The sequence below is a fragment of the Suricata suricatta genome, chromosome 9, assembly GCF_006229205.1.
Source record: "Suricata suricatta isolate VVHF042 chromosome 9, meerkat_22Aug2017_6uvM2_HiC, whole genome shotgun sequence".
Lineage (NCBI taxonomy): Eukaryota > Metazoa > Chordata > Mammalia > Carnivora > Herpestidae > Suricata > Suricata suricatta.
In genome coordinates, this window is record NC_043708.1 from 71,167,712 (window position 1) to 71,188,213 (window position 20,502).

Below are 20,502 nucleotides of genomic sequence, written 5' to 3' on the forward strand. Positions count from 1 at the left end.
GGGTGGGCTCCATGGTGGAGGAGCCTACTCACACGTCTGGAAAGCCACCAATACTTCCTCATACAGCCTGATTGCTCTCTGGCTTCTAGCTCCCTCGATCCAGCCTAACTCGGGTGTTCAAACTTCCCAGGCAGAGCTGGCTATGTAATTGGTGGTACGCAATGAAACAGAAAATTTGGGGCCACATGTTCAAAAAACAGGAAAAGGTGTTACTTTATGTAATAAAATATAAAGATAGCTCTCTTTAATAAAATCTTCTTGTGTAGTGCGCGCGCGGGCGCACAGAAACAGGAACGCGAGGATAAGGAAATGAGGAAAAGAAGAGAGAATCAAAGGATGGGACGGGAGGGACAGCATGAGTGATGCCCATATTGCCGCTTTATTTCTCACATGCAAGCAGTTTTATAGAAACAGCCACAGCTAAGAGAAGGGTTTTTTCTAGACAAAACTTTTTCTGTTCTCACAGTTATTGTTACAACATTTTCCTGGGAACTTTACATCTCTTCTTATTGTTATTATAAGAGTGCCAAAGCGTGAAGGACATTTGTACAATAACATTTCAACTCAAGAAGCTTGAAGGACATTGGTGCAATAACATCTTAACTCAAGTGAATTAACCTCTGAGGAACTGGATCAGCCGCAAGGGTTGCAAGGGCACGAGAGCGTTGTTCGATCACACTCTCCTTACTGGCTCCTCGTTGCTGCTTACCACATTCTTGGGGTGTTTGGGTGGCTCAGTCAGTTAAGCCACTGACTTCAGCTCAGGTCATGATCTCACAGTTCATGAGTTCGAGCCCCACTTCGGGCTCTGTGCTGATGGCATAGAGCATGGAACCTGCTTTGAATTCTGTATCTCCCTCTCTCTCTGCTCACACTCTGTCTCTCAAAAATGAATAAACGTTAAAAAAATTTTTTTCAAATCCTCTTATCAGGGTGCCTTGGTAGTTCAGGGTTGCCTGGATGGCTGAGTCAGTTAAGCGTCTTGATTTAGGCTCAGATCATGACCTCACAGTTGAGGGATGGAGCCCAAAACTGAACCCTCATTGAGCTCCATGCTGGTCATGGAACCCCTTTGGGATTCTCTCTCTCTCTCTCTCTCTCTCTCTCTCTCTCTCTCTCTCTCTCATTCACTGTCTCTCCCTCTGCTCCTCCCCCACTCATGCTCTCTTTCTCTTTCAAAATAAATAAATATTTTAAAAACTCATTCTATTTATAAGACACAATAGAACTTATAATAATACATAAGCAAAAACATAAATTTACAATATGCAAAAACGTTAGAAAACTTGTTATATAAAAATAATTTCTATAATACAATATACAGTAATACTCTGGTAGTACATTTTTAATTTAAATAATGTCCATCATATTTGTCATAAAATAATATTTTCCATTATATAAAAAAATATTGCAGCATTATCTTCAAGTCTTGGAAGTGGATCTGTGTGGTGGGATGGTATCCCAAAACGTTTTTCCTTTCCAATAAAATTTACTCGTAATTGATATTTAAAACCACAATAAATGGTAGCTTCATATTGCTATAAAGTCATTTTGTGTTTTGTGATATAAAATGTATGCATGTGTATTGTAACGTAATCCAAAAGCAAAAATATTCCTATTTAAGAATCAAAGGAATGGAGAACCTGAGTGGCTCAGTTGATTAAACCTCTGACTCTTGATTTTGGCTCAGGTCATGATCTCACAGTGGTGAGATCGAGCCCCAGGCAGGCACAAAACTGAGCGTGGATTCTGCTTGGGATTCTCTCTCTCTCTATCCATCCCCCATTAAGTCTCTCAATATAAACATTAAAAAAGAAACCAATGTATATTAATATATCAAAGTATATTAATATAATAAGCCATCCCAGCTATTAAATGTACAAACCCTAAAAATATAATAATACTTTGGTAGCATAATATCTTGACGATAATAATATTTTTGACTTGCTTTACTCCAAATTAATTTATTAGGTTCTCAAAATTTATACTCTCAGTAACTTCTATCAATATAATTGAAAGCAATATGGTTGCCTTTGGTAAATGTAACACTACAAACAGAATTTCTGATCATTTTTAATTTTGAGATAAATATTTCTGTTGTTGCAACTGATATTACTGATCTTAAAAAGTATTTTATGTGCTATGCAAAATTAGCATATATATCTAATAAATTAGTTGGAATAGAATAACATAAATCTAGAGCTGATGCTTTTAGGGGAATAAATTTTCTTTTCTTTTCTTTATTAGCAGTTTAGCTCTCTTTTCTCGATATATTTAATATACTGTTATTTTAAAGAATTAAAAAACTTCAAAAAATTTAAAAAAGAATTAAAAAACCTCAATATCCCTATAAGGACAAATTCAGTCACTAACCTAGGGGAACAATTTTTCTATATATGATTTAACTCTTCATACTATTCAGTTTTATGTAAATTTGAATTTAATTTTAAATGCAAATTTATACAGTGGCATTTTATTGTTTTCTCTAACATTTTCTGTAATTTTTGAAAGGTGTATATGAAATTAAAAAGTGACTTCAGGATTTGTATATAACTCAGAATGCTAGTCTAGGCATCTTATTATGTCTTAAGTTACAAGAAAAATTATTGCAGAGTATCTTCTGTGTTAATAATAAGTTCATTGGATAAGTTCAAACTTCACATGAAAATGGTATTCTTTTCCATTGAAGCTATTATCTTTATCTTAAATTTCTATTTTGAAGCCTATAGATCTTTGCTCTCCAAAGTTGCAACAATTTCCAACCAGTTTCTAAGCATTTTAAGAACTAACATCCCTCCGATGTGTTTTATGCAACACGCACACACACACACTTTCATTTTGCAATAATTTATTTGCAAGGCACACCGCCATCAGCATTGAGCCTGCAGAGCCCCAGATGGTCCCAAGCACGCTGTGCAAATGCTGCTGAGCAAGGAAGGCTTCCTGGCGGAGGAGCCTGGGCTGCGAGCCCAGCTGCACTTTGGGGACAGGCTGCAGGGCAGCAGGGAGCACTGTGCCTCCACTGCACACAGGTAGGTGGCTGAGTCTTCCTGCCTGGAGGCCCTGAAGTGCAGGCTGCTGTGCCGCTCCTTACTGTTCAGCGTGCATTCTAACCTCCCGTCCTGCTTCATCCCTGACGCGATGTAAAACAGCCGCGTGAGGCCGCCGCCCCCAGGATTCTGTCGGAACCACTGCACGTTGGTCGCTGTGCTGGAAAAGTTGCAGCTCAGGGTAGAGCTGGCTCCCTCCTGGACGTTCGTGGCTGGAGGTCTCTGCTCCACCTCCATCCCTCTCACCCCTGCTTGGAAAGACAAAACAAACACAAATGAAGTCTCTGCGGAGTCACTGCTGCAATTTTCAAACCCACAAAATATCCCCAGAAACACCTGCTGGGGGTGTAGACCCCCCCCACCCCGCCCAGGAGCTCTGGGTCAGCTCCTCGCCACTGCGGAGTGTGAACCTCCCCAGCCCCTGTCTGGGATGCCCCCACTCACAGCAAACCTGCACCCACAGAAGCCCCAGCAGAGCTCCCCGGGGTCTCTTCATGACTCCTCGTCGATGAGGTGCCTACCCCCTTCTCTGAAGAGTGTAGAGTCTTGGGTCAGAGAAGTTGTGTTGTTACAGTCATCAAGTTCCTCCAGAGTCACTGAGCACCAATCACCCCTGAACCCAGTCACTTCAGGGACTGGAGACTCCACCCACAGCAGCCCAGGGAGACTTCACAGTAGTCTGCCCAAAACTGTGCTTGCCAACAGTGCAGGGGGGGTAGGGGAGAGATTTCCAATACATGCTATTATAAGGACTTTTTTCTTTTTAAAACATGTTATGTAAGAATTATGTGGTTTAGTAAGTGAGGAAAAGTGAATGAAATTTTAGAAGAGTCAGTGTCTCAATGAGTTACACAGAACCTTGCAAATCATAGGGAAGAGTGACCCCATTTCCCGAACTGGATAGTTTGACAGACAATGTGAGAATTTAGTTATAAGAAAGTTCTGACAAAGGAAAACTATCTGATCGCATGCAGTGTGTATTGCAGAAGCAAATATAATTCCTTGAAATCAGAGAGATCGAGGATCCAAGACATATAGTCACCATCTGCACAGAAAATGATTCCAGAGGCACCTGGGAGGCTCAGTTGGTTAAGCATCTGACTTGAATTTGAGTCAGGTCATGATCTCATGATCTGTGAGTTTGAGCCCAGCATGGGACTCCTCACTGAGCATGGAACCTGCTTGGTTGGGATTCTTTTTCTCCCTCTTCCTCTGCCCCTCTCCTGTTATATTTTCCCCTCTCTCTCAAAATAAATAAATAAACATTTAAAAAAAGACAATGACTCCAACCAGAATTTGGTCGGTGAAAAATGGGATGTCTGCGTAATGTCTACCCTGATTTAATTTTCACCTCTCTACCTCTCCCGTGCAACTCGTGGACACGCTGCTTGCCCACGCAGCTGACACTGGTCAGGCCCCACAGTACTGGTCAAAGTAAATTCTGTCATCTCCCTTTTCTTCAATTTTTGACCTTATTTTTGTTCTTTTTCCTACTCTTCGTTCTTATTCTATCCATTCCCAGCCAAGATATATGAAAACGGATAATACTGAAATAATTTCTAGGTCAGTGGTTTAGGAGGATTTTATTCAAAACAATTTAAAAATGGTAAACTCATCATCGGACGTTTTCTGTTGAGCTATGTCACGAGTGTCCAGAAATATTATTTTCCTACCGTGCTCAGAGAATCACCCTCACAGTGGTGTATAAAGAGATAGCCTACAACTTTTTGAAGTTTATATGAAATGGCAGAACTGAAAACCTGAGATTAACTTTACACAAGCACGTTTGCCCCTTCCCCTTCCCCTTTGCTATCTATAATTTAGCTTACATGCTTTCTGTTCTCTCTAAATTGGTCAACTCTGTTACCATGGGCGGGGGGGGGGGGCGGTGGAATCCTTCGTTTCTTGTAAAGCCTAGAGTGCCCCCTAGTGGACTAAAACGTCCACAAAGGCGACTTCAGACCAAGCATGAGCTGATCCCTGGAGACGCCCCCGGGCTGCAGGAGCTGGCTAGAGGGAACAGAGAAACCTGGAGGCAAATCCCTTTCTTCCCACACTGTCTACTGAAAACATTTAATGCTGTGCCAACTGGCAAAGAAAATATTTGAAGGGCCCAAATCTATTCTTGAGAACAAGCGAAAGATGAATTGGAGCTGAGACTCAATAAATCGATCCCTCCTCTTTGATTACTCAGCTGCTATATGCAACCTTCTACATCTATTTGAAACACATTAACAACAAAACAACCCAATCCTTTTACCTCCTTCAAGATACTGCTATCCTTCTTAGCAAGTGAAAAACTTCTCACCTTTCCCCAAAATGAAGAGATGCCTGGATACCAATGGTGCCATCACTGATGATATTAGTGAATCTTCTGAAGCTTCGGATTCAGAGCCCCTCTAAAAAATTCTGTTATCTATATGCTAAAATGTAAAGTTGATTTCCAACAACTTGTATATAAAATGAAATGGGAAATATATATATTTATATATGAACATATATATGTGTGTGTGTGTGTGTGTGTGTGTGTGTGTGTGTGTATATATATATATATATATATATATATATATATAACCTGAAGCAGGCTTCAGGCTCTGAGTTGTCAGCACAGAGCCCGATGTGAGGCTTGAACCCATGAACCGTGATATCATGACCTGAGCTGAAGTCAGACGCTTAACTGACTGAGCCACCCAGGTGCCCCTCCTGCACTATTTTTATTAAGCTGATGAGAACAGATACTACCCTTGATCTTAGCCAAAAGGCTGAGAAGAGATCTGCACTATTTTTAAATAGGTCTCCAAACTAACATGACCATGACAGTTTTCTAAGCCTTTCATGATTCATCAATCTTCAACAGCTAAGCAATAATTTTCCAGAATCCCTTTTAAATAAAGGAACTGGCACTCAAAGAAAATATTCTGACAGATTCTGACCAACACAGTAAGATCTAGGGAGAAAAAATTCAAGAAAATGATCTGTGAATGACAAAAATAACCAGGCAAACTTTTCAGGGAAAGAACATGAAGAGTTCATGTTTTGTTTTCTGGGTTGGTTGAGAGATGAAATGATAAATGAAAACTCATATAGTTCGCCACTTAGGCCGTCAACCTCAAAGTCAGTCTTTGAGCATCTGATTATGATATGATCAGAATACTACCTTCTCCATCATTCTATAATAGTGTTTATATTCATGTAGTTTCTATAAAGAGCAAAAACCTGCTAAATTAAGTTTATCAGACATGGAGTTGTAGAATTCAGTAGAAATATCTGGGTCTGCTCAGCTCTATTTGCCTCATTTGTCATCATACAGCAAGAGATCTTCAATAATACCACAGGAAGAGATCATCAGCCTCCAAAAACTCCCCTATCATGGGTGATTTGTGCTCAGCACCCCCTCCAGTCCCTCCCGGGCACCTTGTCACTCACAGCACAGAAGTACTAGTTTGCATTGTTCCTTTGGACTGTGTGTTTCTTCAGGTGGAAGGATTTTTCACTCTTCCTAAATTCAGCCTCAAAATCTTTGGTGCCTTGAACCAAGGCATCCAATGACCCTGGAAATTGCCTGAGGAGAAGCTGGAGTCCTTAGCTGGGGTGCTGCACATACCAGAAGAGATAAGTAGTCCCAGTAGTGGAATAGTTGCACCTCGGGACGGGCTCCTTCAAAGACAGTGACATGTATGTCAGGGTGGGTCACTGACTAGGCTCTGATGTCTCCTGTAAAATCAGTGTTCTGTCAGTGAAAGTAGTGCAAACTTCACAATGAAAAGTCAGTATTTCAGGTCAGAATCTGTAGAACTATAGACTAATATGAAATTTCACTCATGCAGGGCAAATATCCCCAGTGTTGAGATGAGCAACAGAAACATAGCTGACCAGCAGAAAGGCTGTGGGCTCTTTTCAGGAAAATCTCCCCTGAGCAGACAGGAAATTGGCTGAGGAAATCAGGCCCTCAGCTATAAGAGGGATGGAGAATGTAAAGTTGGACAGGTTCCTTGCTGAGATAAATATGTAAAAGCTCCTGAGATGAGCCTGAAGCTTTCTGACAGATGATTCTTGTCCCTGTCTCTGTCTGCAAAGAGCTAAGCCAGCTGCAGGGGGGAGAGGCTGAGCAGATGACGGTGAGCAACAAAATCTCTAGTTTTTGCAGCATCATCCCTGGGTGCCCCTCCAAGAACTAATTCATGTGTTCCTTCTGTGTTCTGAGGTTCAAAAACTTCTATCCAATATATTTCTTCCTTCCCAAACCTATGATGGTGTATTCTTCCCAGACTCCTTTAGAAATGAGGTGTCATATAAAAGTAGACTAACAAATAATTTCACTGAAAAATCAGTTTTTAAAATATATCAGACTCAGAACTCAAGTTACAACCCAACATTTAAAATGTTTAATATGCATTCAACCCTTATCAAAATACCACCAGCATTTTTTCACAGAGCTGGAGCAAACAATCCTGAAATTTGTATGGAACCACAAAAGACCCCAAATGCCCAAAGCAATCCTGAAAAAGAAAAACAAAACTAGAGTCATCACAAATCGGGGTTTCAAGCTATATTACAAAGCTATAGCACCAAGGCAGCTTGGTATTGGTATTGTTACAAAAACAAACATGCATATCCATGGAACACAATAGAAAACTTAGAAATAGACTCACAACTATATGGTCAACGCATCTTCCACAAAGCAGGAAAGACTATCCAATGGAAAAAAGACAGTCTCTTCAACATATGGTGTTGGGAAAACTGGATGGCAACATGCATAAGAATGAAATAGACCAATTTATTACACCACACACAAAAAGAAATTCAAAATGGATGAAAGCCTAAATGTGAGACAGGGAACCATCAAAATCTTAGAGGAAAATACAGGCAGCAAATTCTTTGACCTCAGCCACAGCAACTTCTTACTAGACACATGGCCAAAGCCAAGGGAAACAAAAGCAAACACGAACTATTGGGATTCATCAAGATAAAAAAAACCTTCTGCACAGCAAAGGAAACAATCAACAAAACTAAAAGGCAGCCTACAATGGAAGAAGCTATTTGCAAACAATATATCTCATACAGGGTTAGTATCCAAAATCTATAAAGAACTTATGAAACTCAACATCCAAAAAACAATCCAGTGAAGAAATGGGCCAAAGACATGAATAGACACTTTTCCAAAGAAGACATCCAGATGTCTAACAGACACATGAAAAGATGCTCAACATCACTCATCATCAGAGAAATAGAAACCAAAACCACCATGAGACACTACTTCACATCTGTCAGATGGCTAAAATGAACAACTCAGAAGACAACCAAAGTTGACTAGGATACAGAGAAAAGTGAACACGTTTGCAGTGTTGGTGGGAATGCAAACTGGTGCAGCCACTCTGGAAAACAATATGGAGGTTCCTCAAAATATTAAAAATGGAACTACCCTATGACCCAGCAATTGCACTACTAGGAATTTATCCAAAGGATACAAAAATGCTGATTCAGGGTAGGAGAGTGGGGGCACATGCACCCAGTGTTTATAGCAACACTATCAACAATAACCAAATTATGGAAAGAGTCCAAATGTCCTTCATCTGATGAGTCAATAAGGCAGATGTGGCAGTTATAAATGATATAGACAGATACAGATATAGATAGATTAAATGGAATATTGCTCAGCCATCAAAAAGAATGAAATCTTGTCATTTGTAATGATATGGATGGAGCTAGAATGCATTATGCTAAATGAAATAAGTCCATCAGAGAAAGACAAATACCGTATGATTTCACTCATATGTGGAATTTAAGAAACAAACAGGTGAACATATGAGAGGAGGGGAAAAGAAGAGAGGGAAACAAACCACAAAAGACTCTTAAGGATAGAACACAGAGGGTTGATGGAGGGATGTGGTGGGGGGTGGGCTAAATGGGTGATGGGTATTTAAGGAGGGCACTTGTGAGGAGCACTGGGTGTTGTATGTAAGTGTTGAATCACTGAATTCTACTCCTGAACAATATTGACTGTATGGTAAATAACTAAATTTAAAATTTTTTAAAGGGTGAAAAAGGATGTATTCCAAAATTATTCAGCATACAAAGAACCAGAAACATTAACCAATACCTAAGTATAAGGTAACCTACAATTGTAAATGTCAAGATGCTTGAACCATTAGACGAAGAAGTGAAAGCAACTTTTTAAACTGTACTCCCTGAAGTAAAAGAAAGCCTATTTGAAAATGAATAAGATAGGCATTCTCAACAAAGAAATAGAAATGACAAAAAGAAGCAAATGGAAATTTTAGGACTGGAAAATACAATACATGAAATAAAATCCCACAGTAAGGGCTTAATAGCAGAATGAAGAGAACAGGTAAAAGAGTAAGTGAACTTGAAAACAGATCAGTAGAAATGATCTAATTCAGTGATTACCAACAAGGGATGATTCTTCCTCCTAAATGAGACATTTCATAAATCTGGGGCTCTAAAATATGTGTCAGTAGAGCCCCAGAAGGACAGGAGAAAGAGATTAGAGCAGAAAACATACTTGGAAAGAGAGTGGCCAAAACCTTGCCAAATTTTATGAAGGACATAAATATAAAAATTCAAGAATCTATCAGACCATGAACAGGATAAAACCAAAGAAAAATGCACTTAAATACATCACAACTGAAAATTTGACAATCAAAAAATATATAATAATATAATATATGAAAAATAATATATGTATAAACATATTGGCTAGAGAATATGTTTACATATATATTATATATACACTTCAAATATGTGCAGCTTATTGAACTTCAGTTATATATTAACAAAAGGGAAATGCCATACATAAGACTGGTCATTCAGTCTTTATGCATATGTATATATATATATTGCAGCTAGATTATATTGGGGAGCAATTATTTTGATGACCATGGATTTCTCATCACAAAACGTGGAAACAGTGAAACAGCATCTTTAAAGCATAAAACATCAACACCTATCAACACAAAGTTATGGATCCAGGAATCTTTCTGAAAATAAAGGTGAAATAAAGATGGTTTCAGCTGAAGAACAACCAAAAGTATATAGACTTCTTTTTCTTTAAGTTTTAAAATGCATACAACGGGGGCGCCTGGGTGGCTCAGTCGGTTAAGCCTCCGACTTCGGCTCAGGTCAGATCTCACGTTCGTGGGTTCAAGCCCCGCATCAGGCTCTGTGCTGACAGCGAGCTCAGAGCCTGGAGCCTGCTTCCGGTTCTGTGTCTCCTTCTCTCTCTGCCCCTCCCCGTCTCATGCTCTGTCTCTCTCTGTATCAAAAATAAATAAAACATATAAAAAAATAAAATAAAATAAAATGCATACAACTATTTCAAGCAAAAATCATAACATTCGGTAGTAAGGTTTTCAATGTATATAAATGTGATAAATATAAACAACTATAACAAACTTCAGGACTGGTGGATTAAGAGCTATATAGTGAAGATTTCAACATTTTACATGAAACAGTATATTATTAATTCTCAATAGTCTCTGAATAATAGGTATATACATTGTAATCTCTAGAACCACACTCAAAAAATGTAAAGAGATATAGCCAACAGCCAATACATAAAACGCAATATTAGAAAGAATTCAAGTAATCCAAAAGAGTCAGGAAAAAAGGGAAAAGAGAATCAAAAAATAAAGATAGGCCATGAAAAAAATAATAAAACAAAAAACAATGGTAAAATAGTATGCGTGCAGTACCTAAATCTATGCAAAGTACTACACAGCAACAGAGAGAAGATGATTTTCTGAGGTCACAGGTAGAGGGAGAGAGACACCCATTGGGTATGATGGAAAGGTTCATTACCTTGGCTGTGACATATACATGTGTTGAAACTGATCAAATTGTACACTTCAAATATGTACAGTTTATTGTGCTTCAATTCTATATTAGCCATGCCTAAGAGATTGGCCATCCAGCCTTTACACTTACCAATTCACATTCCTTCTGCAATTCCCAACGTGAATTCTGATGAACTAAAAAATATCTCTGGGAGGGCACTTGTGATGATCACTGAGTGTTGTATGTAACTGATGAATCACTGAGTTCTACTCCTGAAACCAATAAGGCACTGTATGTTAACTAACTAGAATTTAAATTTAAAAAATGTTTAAAAAGAAAAAACAACTGTCTTCCTCCTTCTTCCTACTTCCAATGTCCCAAATCCTGGGGGAAATATGTCCTAGACTGTTTTGTATTAAACTCATTAAAACTCTCCACTATTTTGCAACAAAAATGAAGCCAGAAAACAACCAAGAGGTACTCAGATGCGTCTCCATCTTTCCTCTGTCATGTACACTGCCCAAGGCTATGTCCAAATCTAGCTTCTCTACCCTCCATCCTTTTCTGCCACGTGAAAAGGAGACTCTAGTGTACAACCGGGCTCATCAGAGACCAGACTTGGCTCTACATCCTATGTTATATCTACTCAAAGTGTCATGTTGCATGTGTGAGGAGAAAAGCCAACAAGACCTTCTTCAGTCAGATCTACAATGGCTCAAAACTTCCGATTAACTTCTTGTTCAATCTCCTCCTTACAACTGTCAGTGTGATCTATGTACATCAATATATAATATAGAGTGATCTACTATAAATATGTATATTTATACTTAAGTATAAATATAAACAGAGAAAGAGTACCTAAGTATGCTATATTAAATCTTAAGACACATGCTTGCAGAGCATTTGAGTCCTGGTTTTGCTACTAACAACATTTGTGATTATGGATAAGTGACTTAAATTCTTTGTGCCTCAAGATACTCATGTCCACAATGAGCATAGTTATAGATATAACAATTTTTGAGAGAATTAAATGATATGATGCACATAAAGGACTTAGAATAACAGTAATATGAAGTCAGCCCTTTATTAGGATATAAAGTCTATTACAGACAGGAGCAAATTTTGTCTTTTCTATGTATTATTCTTCGTTGAATAGATTTGATTAATGAAAATATCAGTGGCTTTTTTGTGATAGCAGTAATGGGCTTTCCAACTCATTTATTAATTTAACAAATATTTGAAGAGATTTTACTATGGTGCAGGCACTATTCCAATTGCAACAAATATAGCAATTTAACTTTAAAGTGCATGGGGAACATCAGTCTACATCTGCCATGTGAATTCCCTGAAAAGATAATGTAAGAAATGTTACAACTTCTCTTTTCACATGCGGAGTCATATGTAGCAGTCTCTGCTCCTCATTTCCTTCTAATATTTCTTTCTTCCTTTAAGAATCTATTGTTTCTCCAGGAGAAACTTAACAGAGGACCATAGGGGAGGGGAGAGGGAAAAAAAGTTAAGGAGAGGGAGGGAGGCAAACCATAAGAGACTCTTAAATACTGAGGACAAACTGAGGGTTGATGGAGGGGAGAAGGGAAAATGGGTGATGGGCATGGAGGAGGGCACTTGTTGGGATGGGCACTGGGTGTTACATGGAAACCAACTTGACAATAAACTATAATAAAAAATAAAATAAAGAAGTGTTAGCCTAAATAATTAATTTAAAACTTTAATTATAGTAGAGTCCCAAAGTAAAATACCATCAATGATGTTTGTTAGAATGGTATTGTTCTTAGTGGAACTATTAATATTATTAAAGAATAATGCAATCTTGTTTTTAAAAAATCTATTGCTTTTCATGAAAGACTCTTAAATATAGAGAACAGAGGGTTGCTGGAGGGGTTGTGAGAAGGGGTATGGTCTAAAGGGGTAAGGGGCATTAAGGAATCTACTCCTGAAATCATTTTTGCACCATATGCTAACTAACTTGGATGTAAATTAAACAATAAACACATTAAAAGAAAAAAAAAGAATCTTGTTTTTTGGGCTTCAGTTTTTCTAGAAATCATTCTTTCTTGCCCCAGCTTGTCAGGGAGACTTTACACATTTGCAACCTCATCTGTTATGAGTGTGTCTTTAAATATAATGTTTCCCTGGAGGACCCGGAACAAGGTTGGGGGGCTAGAATTTCACGGAAGGATGAACACAGAGACCATTTCATTCATCCTAGCTTTGCACTTTTAACAGCACAAATTTCAGTCATGATGAAGGAACTATGGTGACAGACTTGGGTTTGGCTCTCACTATTGAAGACACGTTCACTTCTTGTTTTTCCACTATGTTCTTAGAGTTGATTTGGATGACTGTCACACCAACAAGAGCCCCTGGGGTGAACAGGGGGGCGGGTGACAACACAGTAGACTCGCTCCTGTTTCCTGAGCCAGAGTGTATCATAAGCTGAGATGCTCAGCATCTGGGCCCCTGTTTGCTCAGAATTTGGGCTCAGCTCCCCCTGCAGTCCCTGTCACTGTGTCACTCGGCACAGTAGTACACGGCCGAATCTGACAATTGCACTGAGGATTTCTTCAAGTGGAAAGAATTTGGTTCTTTGCAGTAGGTGGCTTCAAAACCTCTGCTGCTTCCATTCTCGTTGGCTGTCATGGCTTTCAGGAGGAGCGGTGGCCCTTGTCCGGGATACTGGACATACCAGAAAAGGGCAGGGTACCGTGTGGTTTCGTAAGAGCAGTTCACAGAGAAGCCCGCTCTGAGCGCGTCATTTGGCCTTCCATCTGGGTCACTGAATCTCCCTTGCTTCCTCCTGAAATGAAAACAAAACAGTAGTTCTGGTCACCTCAGGCATGATCTAGGATCTACCTCTTAGAGAAAATTGTAGCTAAAGATGACACCAATATAATGGAATGAAATCTTTTAGGCTTTATATGCCATTTTACCTACCAAACATTAATAATAGCACAAGCACGGATCCTGGAGGAGAGCTCATTCTTAGGATCTCTGGTGTCCTTGCGTCTTGACTGCTTAGTGGGAGAAAAAGTTAAGGTCACAGAGGAGGATGAGTGTGAGCTCAGAATATAAGCAGAAAATGTGTGTGTGTGTGTGTGTGTGTGTGTGTGTGTGTGTGTGTGTGAGATGCACCCCCTTGTGGGCAAGGTAATAAACTCAGAGCAGTATTAACCTCTGAACTTGCTCTCCTCTCAGGAGTCTGCTATCTTCACCTCTATTTCACCTCTGGACCTGTTAGCTGTCAAGATGGTCCTTTGTAAATCTGAAGAATAATTGGTATTTTTCATAAATCTGTTTTTTCCCAGCTTATTGCCTAATATGGAAGCTCCATGCTGTGACATTTCCAAGAAAAATTCTATTTTACTTTTTGTTTTTTAGCCATTTTAGGCCACTTAGTGATACATTGAAATATTATGTCGGCAAGTTTTAGGATAAAATCAGAGGAATGTCAATAATACGTCTTCAGTCATTAATAGATGATTTTGGATGGCAGAAACTTAAGCTTGTTTTCACTACTCTATTCCCACACCTAGATCAATGTTGGACATTTAGCAACATTGGCCAACAAATTTCTTAAATGGGCAAATAAATGAATAAAAGAATGGTTGAGGAATTCCTGCTACCTAAATTATGATTTTGTTTCACATCTAAGACATAATTATGAGAAACATAATTTAATAAAAAGCTTTCAAAAGGAAAAAGTAAATTTTAAGTTTATATATAGTAAAAAGTAAAAAATATATAACTGTATTGGAGAAATATAGTCATTAAAGCTATTGTATTCTGCATAAAATTATCTGGCATTACTTTCTTCTCCTTTAGGATTTTAAGGATTCTCAGATAATCTGATCTGCCTATGTGCCTCAGGAGAAATGCTCTGATACTAAACTTTAAGTGGAAATTTTGCCTCAAGCATGCTCTCTGTATATGTCCATCTGTCAATATTATTGGCCAATATAATCTATGTAAGTTCAACAAAATAGCTTTTACCACAGGATAGGATACTCGGATAATATGGATTTGCCTCAGAAGACAAAACAACGAGCTCAATCTCGGCTTCCAGAGTTGGTAGGGACATGTCTGATGATACACAGAAAAGTTTTATAGCACAGGTGAAACTCTTTAGAAATAAGAGGGGCACCTGAGGGGCACAGTCAGTTAAGCAGCCAACTCTTGATTTCAGCCCAGGTCATGCTCATGGTTCGTGAGTTTGAACCACTCATTTGACTCCCTGCTGACACTGTGGAGACTGCTCGGGATTCTCTTTCTCTCCCTCTCTCTCTCTCTCTCTCTCTCTCTCTCTCTCTCTCTCTCTCTCTCTCTCTCTCTCTTTCAAAAATAAACAAACTTTTAAAAAAAGAGGTAGTTGGTCGTCAACTTAAAAATAAAGAAATCACAATCTCTAGAAGTTCGATTTGGGAAGTTAACAATCTCAGGTAGTTTGTGATGGAGCCAATATCAAACAAATTTACAACATAACCTTTAGGAGCCCTGAACTAAGAGGACATTTGAAGTCTCTGTGAAGCATTTCTGGGGTCAGCATGAGAAAACGCCTCCATTCTTCACAGAATTTTAAAGCTGTTCTCTTCTCATGGTAGTACTGATGTCACAGCTGCAAAAACAATTACTGCTTACTCTCACTATTCTTGCACATCCAACTCAGAACAAAAAACTCCAAATGTCCACAGGACAAACTAAAAGGGTGCCTTCTATCTGTCGAGTCCTGTTTATATTTATTTTTTCAATGGAAGCCTTTTTCTGTGTGCTTCCTGGAAAACTTCTGCTCCATTAACTCAGAGAAGGCAGCTACATGGTCCTGCATCGAGCTATACGTAGTAACAAGCTTCAGACTTGGGTAGAAAATTTAGGTCTGGATATTGCTTCAGTTCATAATTACCTCTCTCTCTCTTTCTTGTCCCATCTACCCTGTGTCAAATCTCTGTGAGCAAGTAGTATTTTCCTCCTTTGTCTCTAGCCCTTTGTCCAATCCATGTCTCTACTCTACTCCAGCAGGGGCAAAAGTAAAAATAACCTGTGAACGGTCTCAGCTTTCATGATTTCCTTCACTTATTCAAGTCAACCTTGCCCCTTGCTTTTGTTGTGTTGCAAAATGAGGGAATGTGTCATCCATACCATGAGTTCATAAGCAGAGGAATGCCATAGAGGAATTGTAGCAGTAGATTTGAATGGAATGTTTCAGAACTGTGTGATCAATAACAAAAATTGCTTAAAGCTCACTACTCGCTAATAATAGATTTCATTTGGACATCCTGACTTCAAGAGCTCACAAGCTCTGCTTAAGGCACTTAGATTTACCCAAACCTATTAGTCAAAAGTCAGTCAGGAAAACAGAAACAAGTCCAAATAGTTTAACTAGAAAGAAATGTAATACAGGGAGTTAGACAAACAGACATTGGAAGATCTGATGAAACAGGATGACAGACTGATGACCTGAAACTCTGAAGTAAAGGGACACCTGGCTGGCTCAGTCAGAAGAACATGTAACTCTTGATATCAGGGTCATGAGTTCAAGCCCCATATTGGATATGGAGATTACTTCAACAAATAAAACTTTAAAAATATATAAAAGAAACTCTGAAGTACAATGCATCCAGTTGCCTGCAACACCAAAGTGGGTGATTCTCAGAAAGACACCCAGAAGTCAAACAGAACCTCAGCTAGTTATCTGACCTGCCTGCCTACAGCCAATACAGAAGAATAAAGTCTTCTCCTTCTCTTCCACTTACTAATGTCGCAGAAATGGTTCTCAATTACAGAACTGAAACTAGAAGGTGAAAGAAAGGGATTGTGGGAAATGTAGTTTGGGTTTCTCCCCAGTAAGGTGGGGAAGTGATAAAGGGATAAGGAAGGGACACCTGGATGGCTCAGTTAAGTGACCAAGTCTTGATTTCAGCTCAGGTAATGATCTCATGGTGCATAGGATCAAGCCCCAAGTCAAACTTTGTGCTGATAGTGCAGAGCCTGCTTGGGGTTCTCTTTCTCCCTCTCTCTTTCTTCCCCTTCTCTGCTCACACTCTTTCTCTCACTCTTTCAAAATAAATAAATAAACTTAAAATAAATAAAAGGTTAAGGAAGATGCTGGTGGGCAGCATACAAGCATCCCTTTTCCTAACTAAGTCTTTATCTCAACCTAGAGCACTAACTGAACTGTGTTCTGTAATCAGAGCTCTGCAGTAACGAGATCAGATAGGATCTAAATGTGGAGTATGACCACTATAACGTTTCACAAATCGTCATTTAGAATTTTTGTCTTTTTTTTTTCAAAATAGTAGGGCTGAACATGAAAAGAACAACCACACATGAAAAACAGGAGTTAAGCTAGTGATAAATACACTGTCTTCTATTATTACATGAAAGTTTTAAGCCTTTATTTAAAAAAAAACCTCACAGTGAGTTTAGAATTCCTTACTAACTGAAGCTCCCAAGGTTAAGTTTTTCTTGTCCTATCAATTCCGCACAGATTTATCGTCTATTTGCTAAAAAACTCTCAATGTTGCCTGCCTTGGTCATTTCTCTATTTATTTTTTTAATTTTTTTTGAGTTTTTTTATTTATTTTTGAGAGACAGAGAGAGACAGTGTGAGCAGGGGAGGGTCAGAGAGAGAGAGGGGGACACAGAATCCAAAGCAGGCTCCAGGCTGTCAGCACAGAGCCCGATGCGGGGCTCAAACCCATGAACCGTGAGATCATGACCTGAGCTGAAGCCAGACGCTTAACCGACTGAGCCACCCAGGTGCCCCTGGTCATTTCTTTCTATTTCAATTTCATTATTAGGTGTCCATAGGCAAGTAATAAAATTCTGGGGGTTTTTCTCCTGTTAACGTCTCATGTAAATTTAATTCTCCATCCAGCTAGAAGAACGTTGGACCAAGGAAAATTTCTTCCTCCGCTTCAAATGCCAAACAGTAAGAACCAATTTTTAACTTTCCAACAGTAAACCCATTTGAAAATAAAACAAGAGTAAGAAAAGAAAACAATGACATCATTTGTCAGAAAACTGGCCAAAGTTAGTATCCCACCAATTTTGAAGATTTCTGACATAGATTTGGAGAATTTAAGATATCAAAAGAATGGAAACTTGTTATTTTAACTGATAAAAAGAAACAATCTTAACTTTAAAATAAGTAGGATTTGGCATCTAGATCGTCTCCTGCACCCTCAATAGTCCTTGAAGAAATACTAAAAAAAATGTGTTATTCACCATTCTTTCTGCAACATTCCTAGTACATTGCCAAAAATCTCCAAAGCTACACCATATTCTTTGCTACTCACCACCCCAATCATCTCCTCCCTCTTAGATTGACACCTAAAAAAGAGAGGAAATACCAGCGTGGAGTGGATCAAGGAAGAAAGATCCCAAGAAAATAATCTTAAAAATACCTAGTTGGGAAGGCAGTAAGTTTGTAAGAAAGAAATATGTCTACAAAAGGAGCTCGCCTTTCTCAGTTTATTGAAAGCTACAATAATGCTCCCCCGTGCTGTGTCCCAACACTCATATCCACCTGGCTGGAGCAGATGCGCCCCACACTTGCCCAGCCAGTCCCTGAGCACCTCTGTATTGGGTGTCGCACTATGTCAGAGTCCAAAACCTTTCAGGTGCACTTAGCCTCCTTAGCGCCTCAAGAGGTTTGTGCTCAGCTCCCCCTGTGGCCCCAGGCACTGTGTCACTCGCAGCACAGAAGTACATGGCCGTGTCTCTCCAATGAGCTGACTGTTTCCTCAGGTGGAAGGAGGTTTCATTCTTCCTAAATTCAGCCTCAAAACCTCGGATGCCTTGTTCCAGGGCATTCGGTCGCCCTGAAACGAACTTGAGGAGAAGCTGGAGTCTTTGGTTGGGGTACTGCATGTACCAGAAGAGATTAGGAGTTGCCCCATAGGAGTAGTTGCACCTCAGCTCCAGACGGTTTTTTTCAGAGACAGTGACGTGGGCATCAGGCTGGGTCGCTGACTGGGCACTGGTGTGTCCTGCAAAATCAATACTGAATCAGTGAAAGCAGTGCAACTTGGCTATAATAAGTATTTCCACTAAAATTTGAATGAGAAAAGTTATTTCTGTAGAATGAGGGACCATAATAGGATATTACTCACTCAGGGAAAAAAGCATCCCCAGTACCCAGAGGAGCAACAGGAGCATGGCTGAGCACTGGAGACAGGGCAGGCTTCTTTCTGGAAGATCTCCCCTGAGCAAGCAGGAAAGCCGCTGTGGAATCCAGCTCTTGACAATAGGAGATGTGAGTAAGGTTGGGCTAGTTAAGTCCCTTGTTTAGGTAAAAATACAAGAACTGCTTAGATTAACTTGAGTAGTTTCTGCCCTCTGAATATCTCACTTGTCTTAACCTCAAAGAACTCAGAAAGTAGGCTTCAGCCCCTTAGTTCCAGGGAGGAGGAGCTCAGGGGAAGGTGCCACGAGAACTTCAACAAAAACAAGGATTTCTAGTTTGTGCAACAGCGCCCTCTGAAGGCCAGACACGGGACCGAGGATCCAGATGGCCCTCGAAGCTAGCTAATCTGTGCTTTCCTTCTATTTAGAGATACATCAATAACTTCCACTGAACAGATTCTTTCTTCCCTAACATATAATATATTGCCTTCTGTGTCAGTAATATTAATCCTTGTCTCTATGAGCAATAAGGCCTGTAAAATAGAGGAGTAATTTACAGAGAAACTCATTATACAGTAAGTCTGTCAGACTTCAGAATGCATTAGAGCTTTCATGTAGAAGCAATGGAGCCATTCCTTTTTTTTTTTTTTTTTTTTGAGAGAGAGAGAGGGACAGTACAAGCAGGGAAGGACAGAGACAGAGGGAGACACAGAATGTGAAGCAGGCTCCAGGCTCTCAGCTAACTGTCAGCACAGAACCTGACGCGGGTCTGGAACCCAGGAACCGTAAGATCATGACCCGAGCCGAAGCCGGACGCTTAACTGACTGAGCCACCCAGGCGCCCCGAATGTTTATTTATTTTTGAGAGAGAGAGAGAGAGAGAGAGAGAAAGCGAGTGGAGGAGGGGCGAGAGAAGGGGAGACACAGAATCCAAAGCAGGCTCCAGGCTCTGAGCTGTCAGCACAGAGCTGACGCTGAGCTAGAACTCAGGAACCTTGAGATCATGACCTGAGCCAGGGTAAACCTACTGAGTCATCCAGGTGCACCTGGAGCCATTCTTTAAGCAGAGATCATCAGATTATCATCCCCAGAAAGAGAAAATGCACAAACAGGGGAGACAGGCGGAGGTGGGGAGAGAGAGAGAATCTTATGCAGGCTCCATGCTGCTCCTGGTGTCTCCTGGGACCATCATGGGGCTCAACCCCATGACCTTGGGATCATGACCTGAACCAAAATCATGAGCCAGACACTCAAACAACTGAGCCACCTAGGCACCCCTTAAAATTCTTTATTAACATTTTAGTAGGCTTTCAGGAGGCTGTGGAGAGAAGCATGAATATTCAATCAACTGTATTCAACCAAAAATCTGAAACTTATATATTTTTTATTGTATATTTTCTTGCTCTCTTTCAAGTTTCTTGTTTACATATATTATTTTTCCATAAAAAGGAATTTTAAACTTTTAAACCAAGAAGGAAGAACAAATAATTTTAGAATTAAAATGAGAGAGAGGTTA

General features: G+C 39.6%; 1 non-coding gene and 3 gene segments (V, D, J or C); all 4 read right to left on the minus strand.

The window, feature by feature from the left end:
• Positions 1 to 2,842: 2,842 nt before the first annotated feature.
• Positions 2,843 to 3,667, minus strand: LOC115301975. The segment is given in 2 exon segments: positions 2,843 to 3,298; positions 3,495 to 3,667. Coding segments are annotated over 2 exon segments (480 nt in total).
• Positions 3,668 to 5,629: 1,962 nt separating this feature from the next.
• On the minus strand, positions 5,630 to 5,824 carry LOC115303040. Its single transcript, XR_003913781.1, has one exon. It is a non-coding gene; the product is annotated as a U2 spliceosomal RNA (small nuclear RNA).
• A 7,552-nt stretch (positions 5,825 to 13,376) lies between these two features.
• LOC115302238 lies at positions 13,377 to 14,943 on the minus strand. The segment is given in 3 exon segments: positions 13,377 to 13,662; positions 13,800 to 13,879; positions 14,890 to 14,943. Coding segments are annotated over 3 exon segments (420 nt in total).
• A 3,512-nt stretch (positions 14,944 to 18,455) lies between these two features.
• LOC115302239 lies at positions 18,456 to 19,217 on the minus strand. The segment is given in 2 exon segments: positions 18,456 to 18,850; positions 18,974 to 19,217. Coding segments are annotated over 2 exon segments (441 nt in total).
• Positions 19,218 to 20,502: the final 1,285 nt, after the last annotated feature.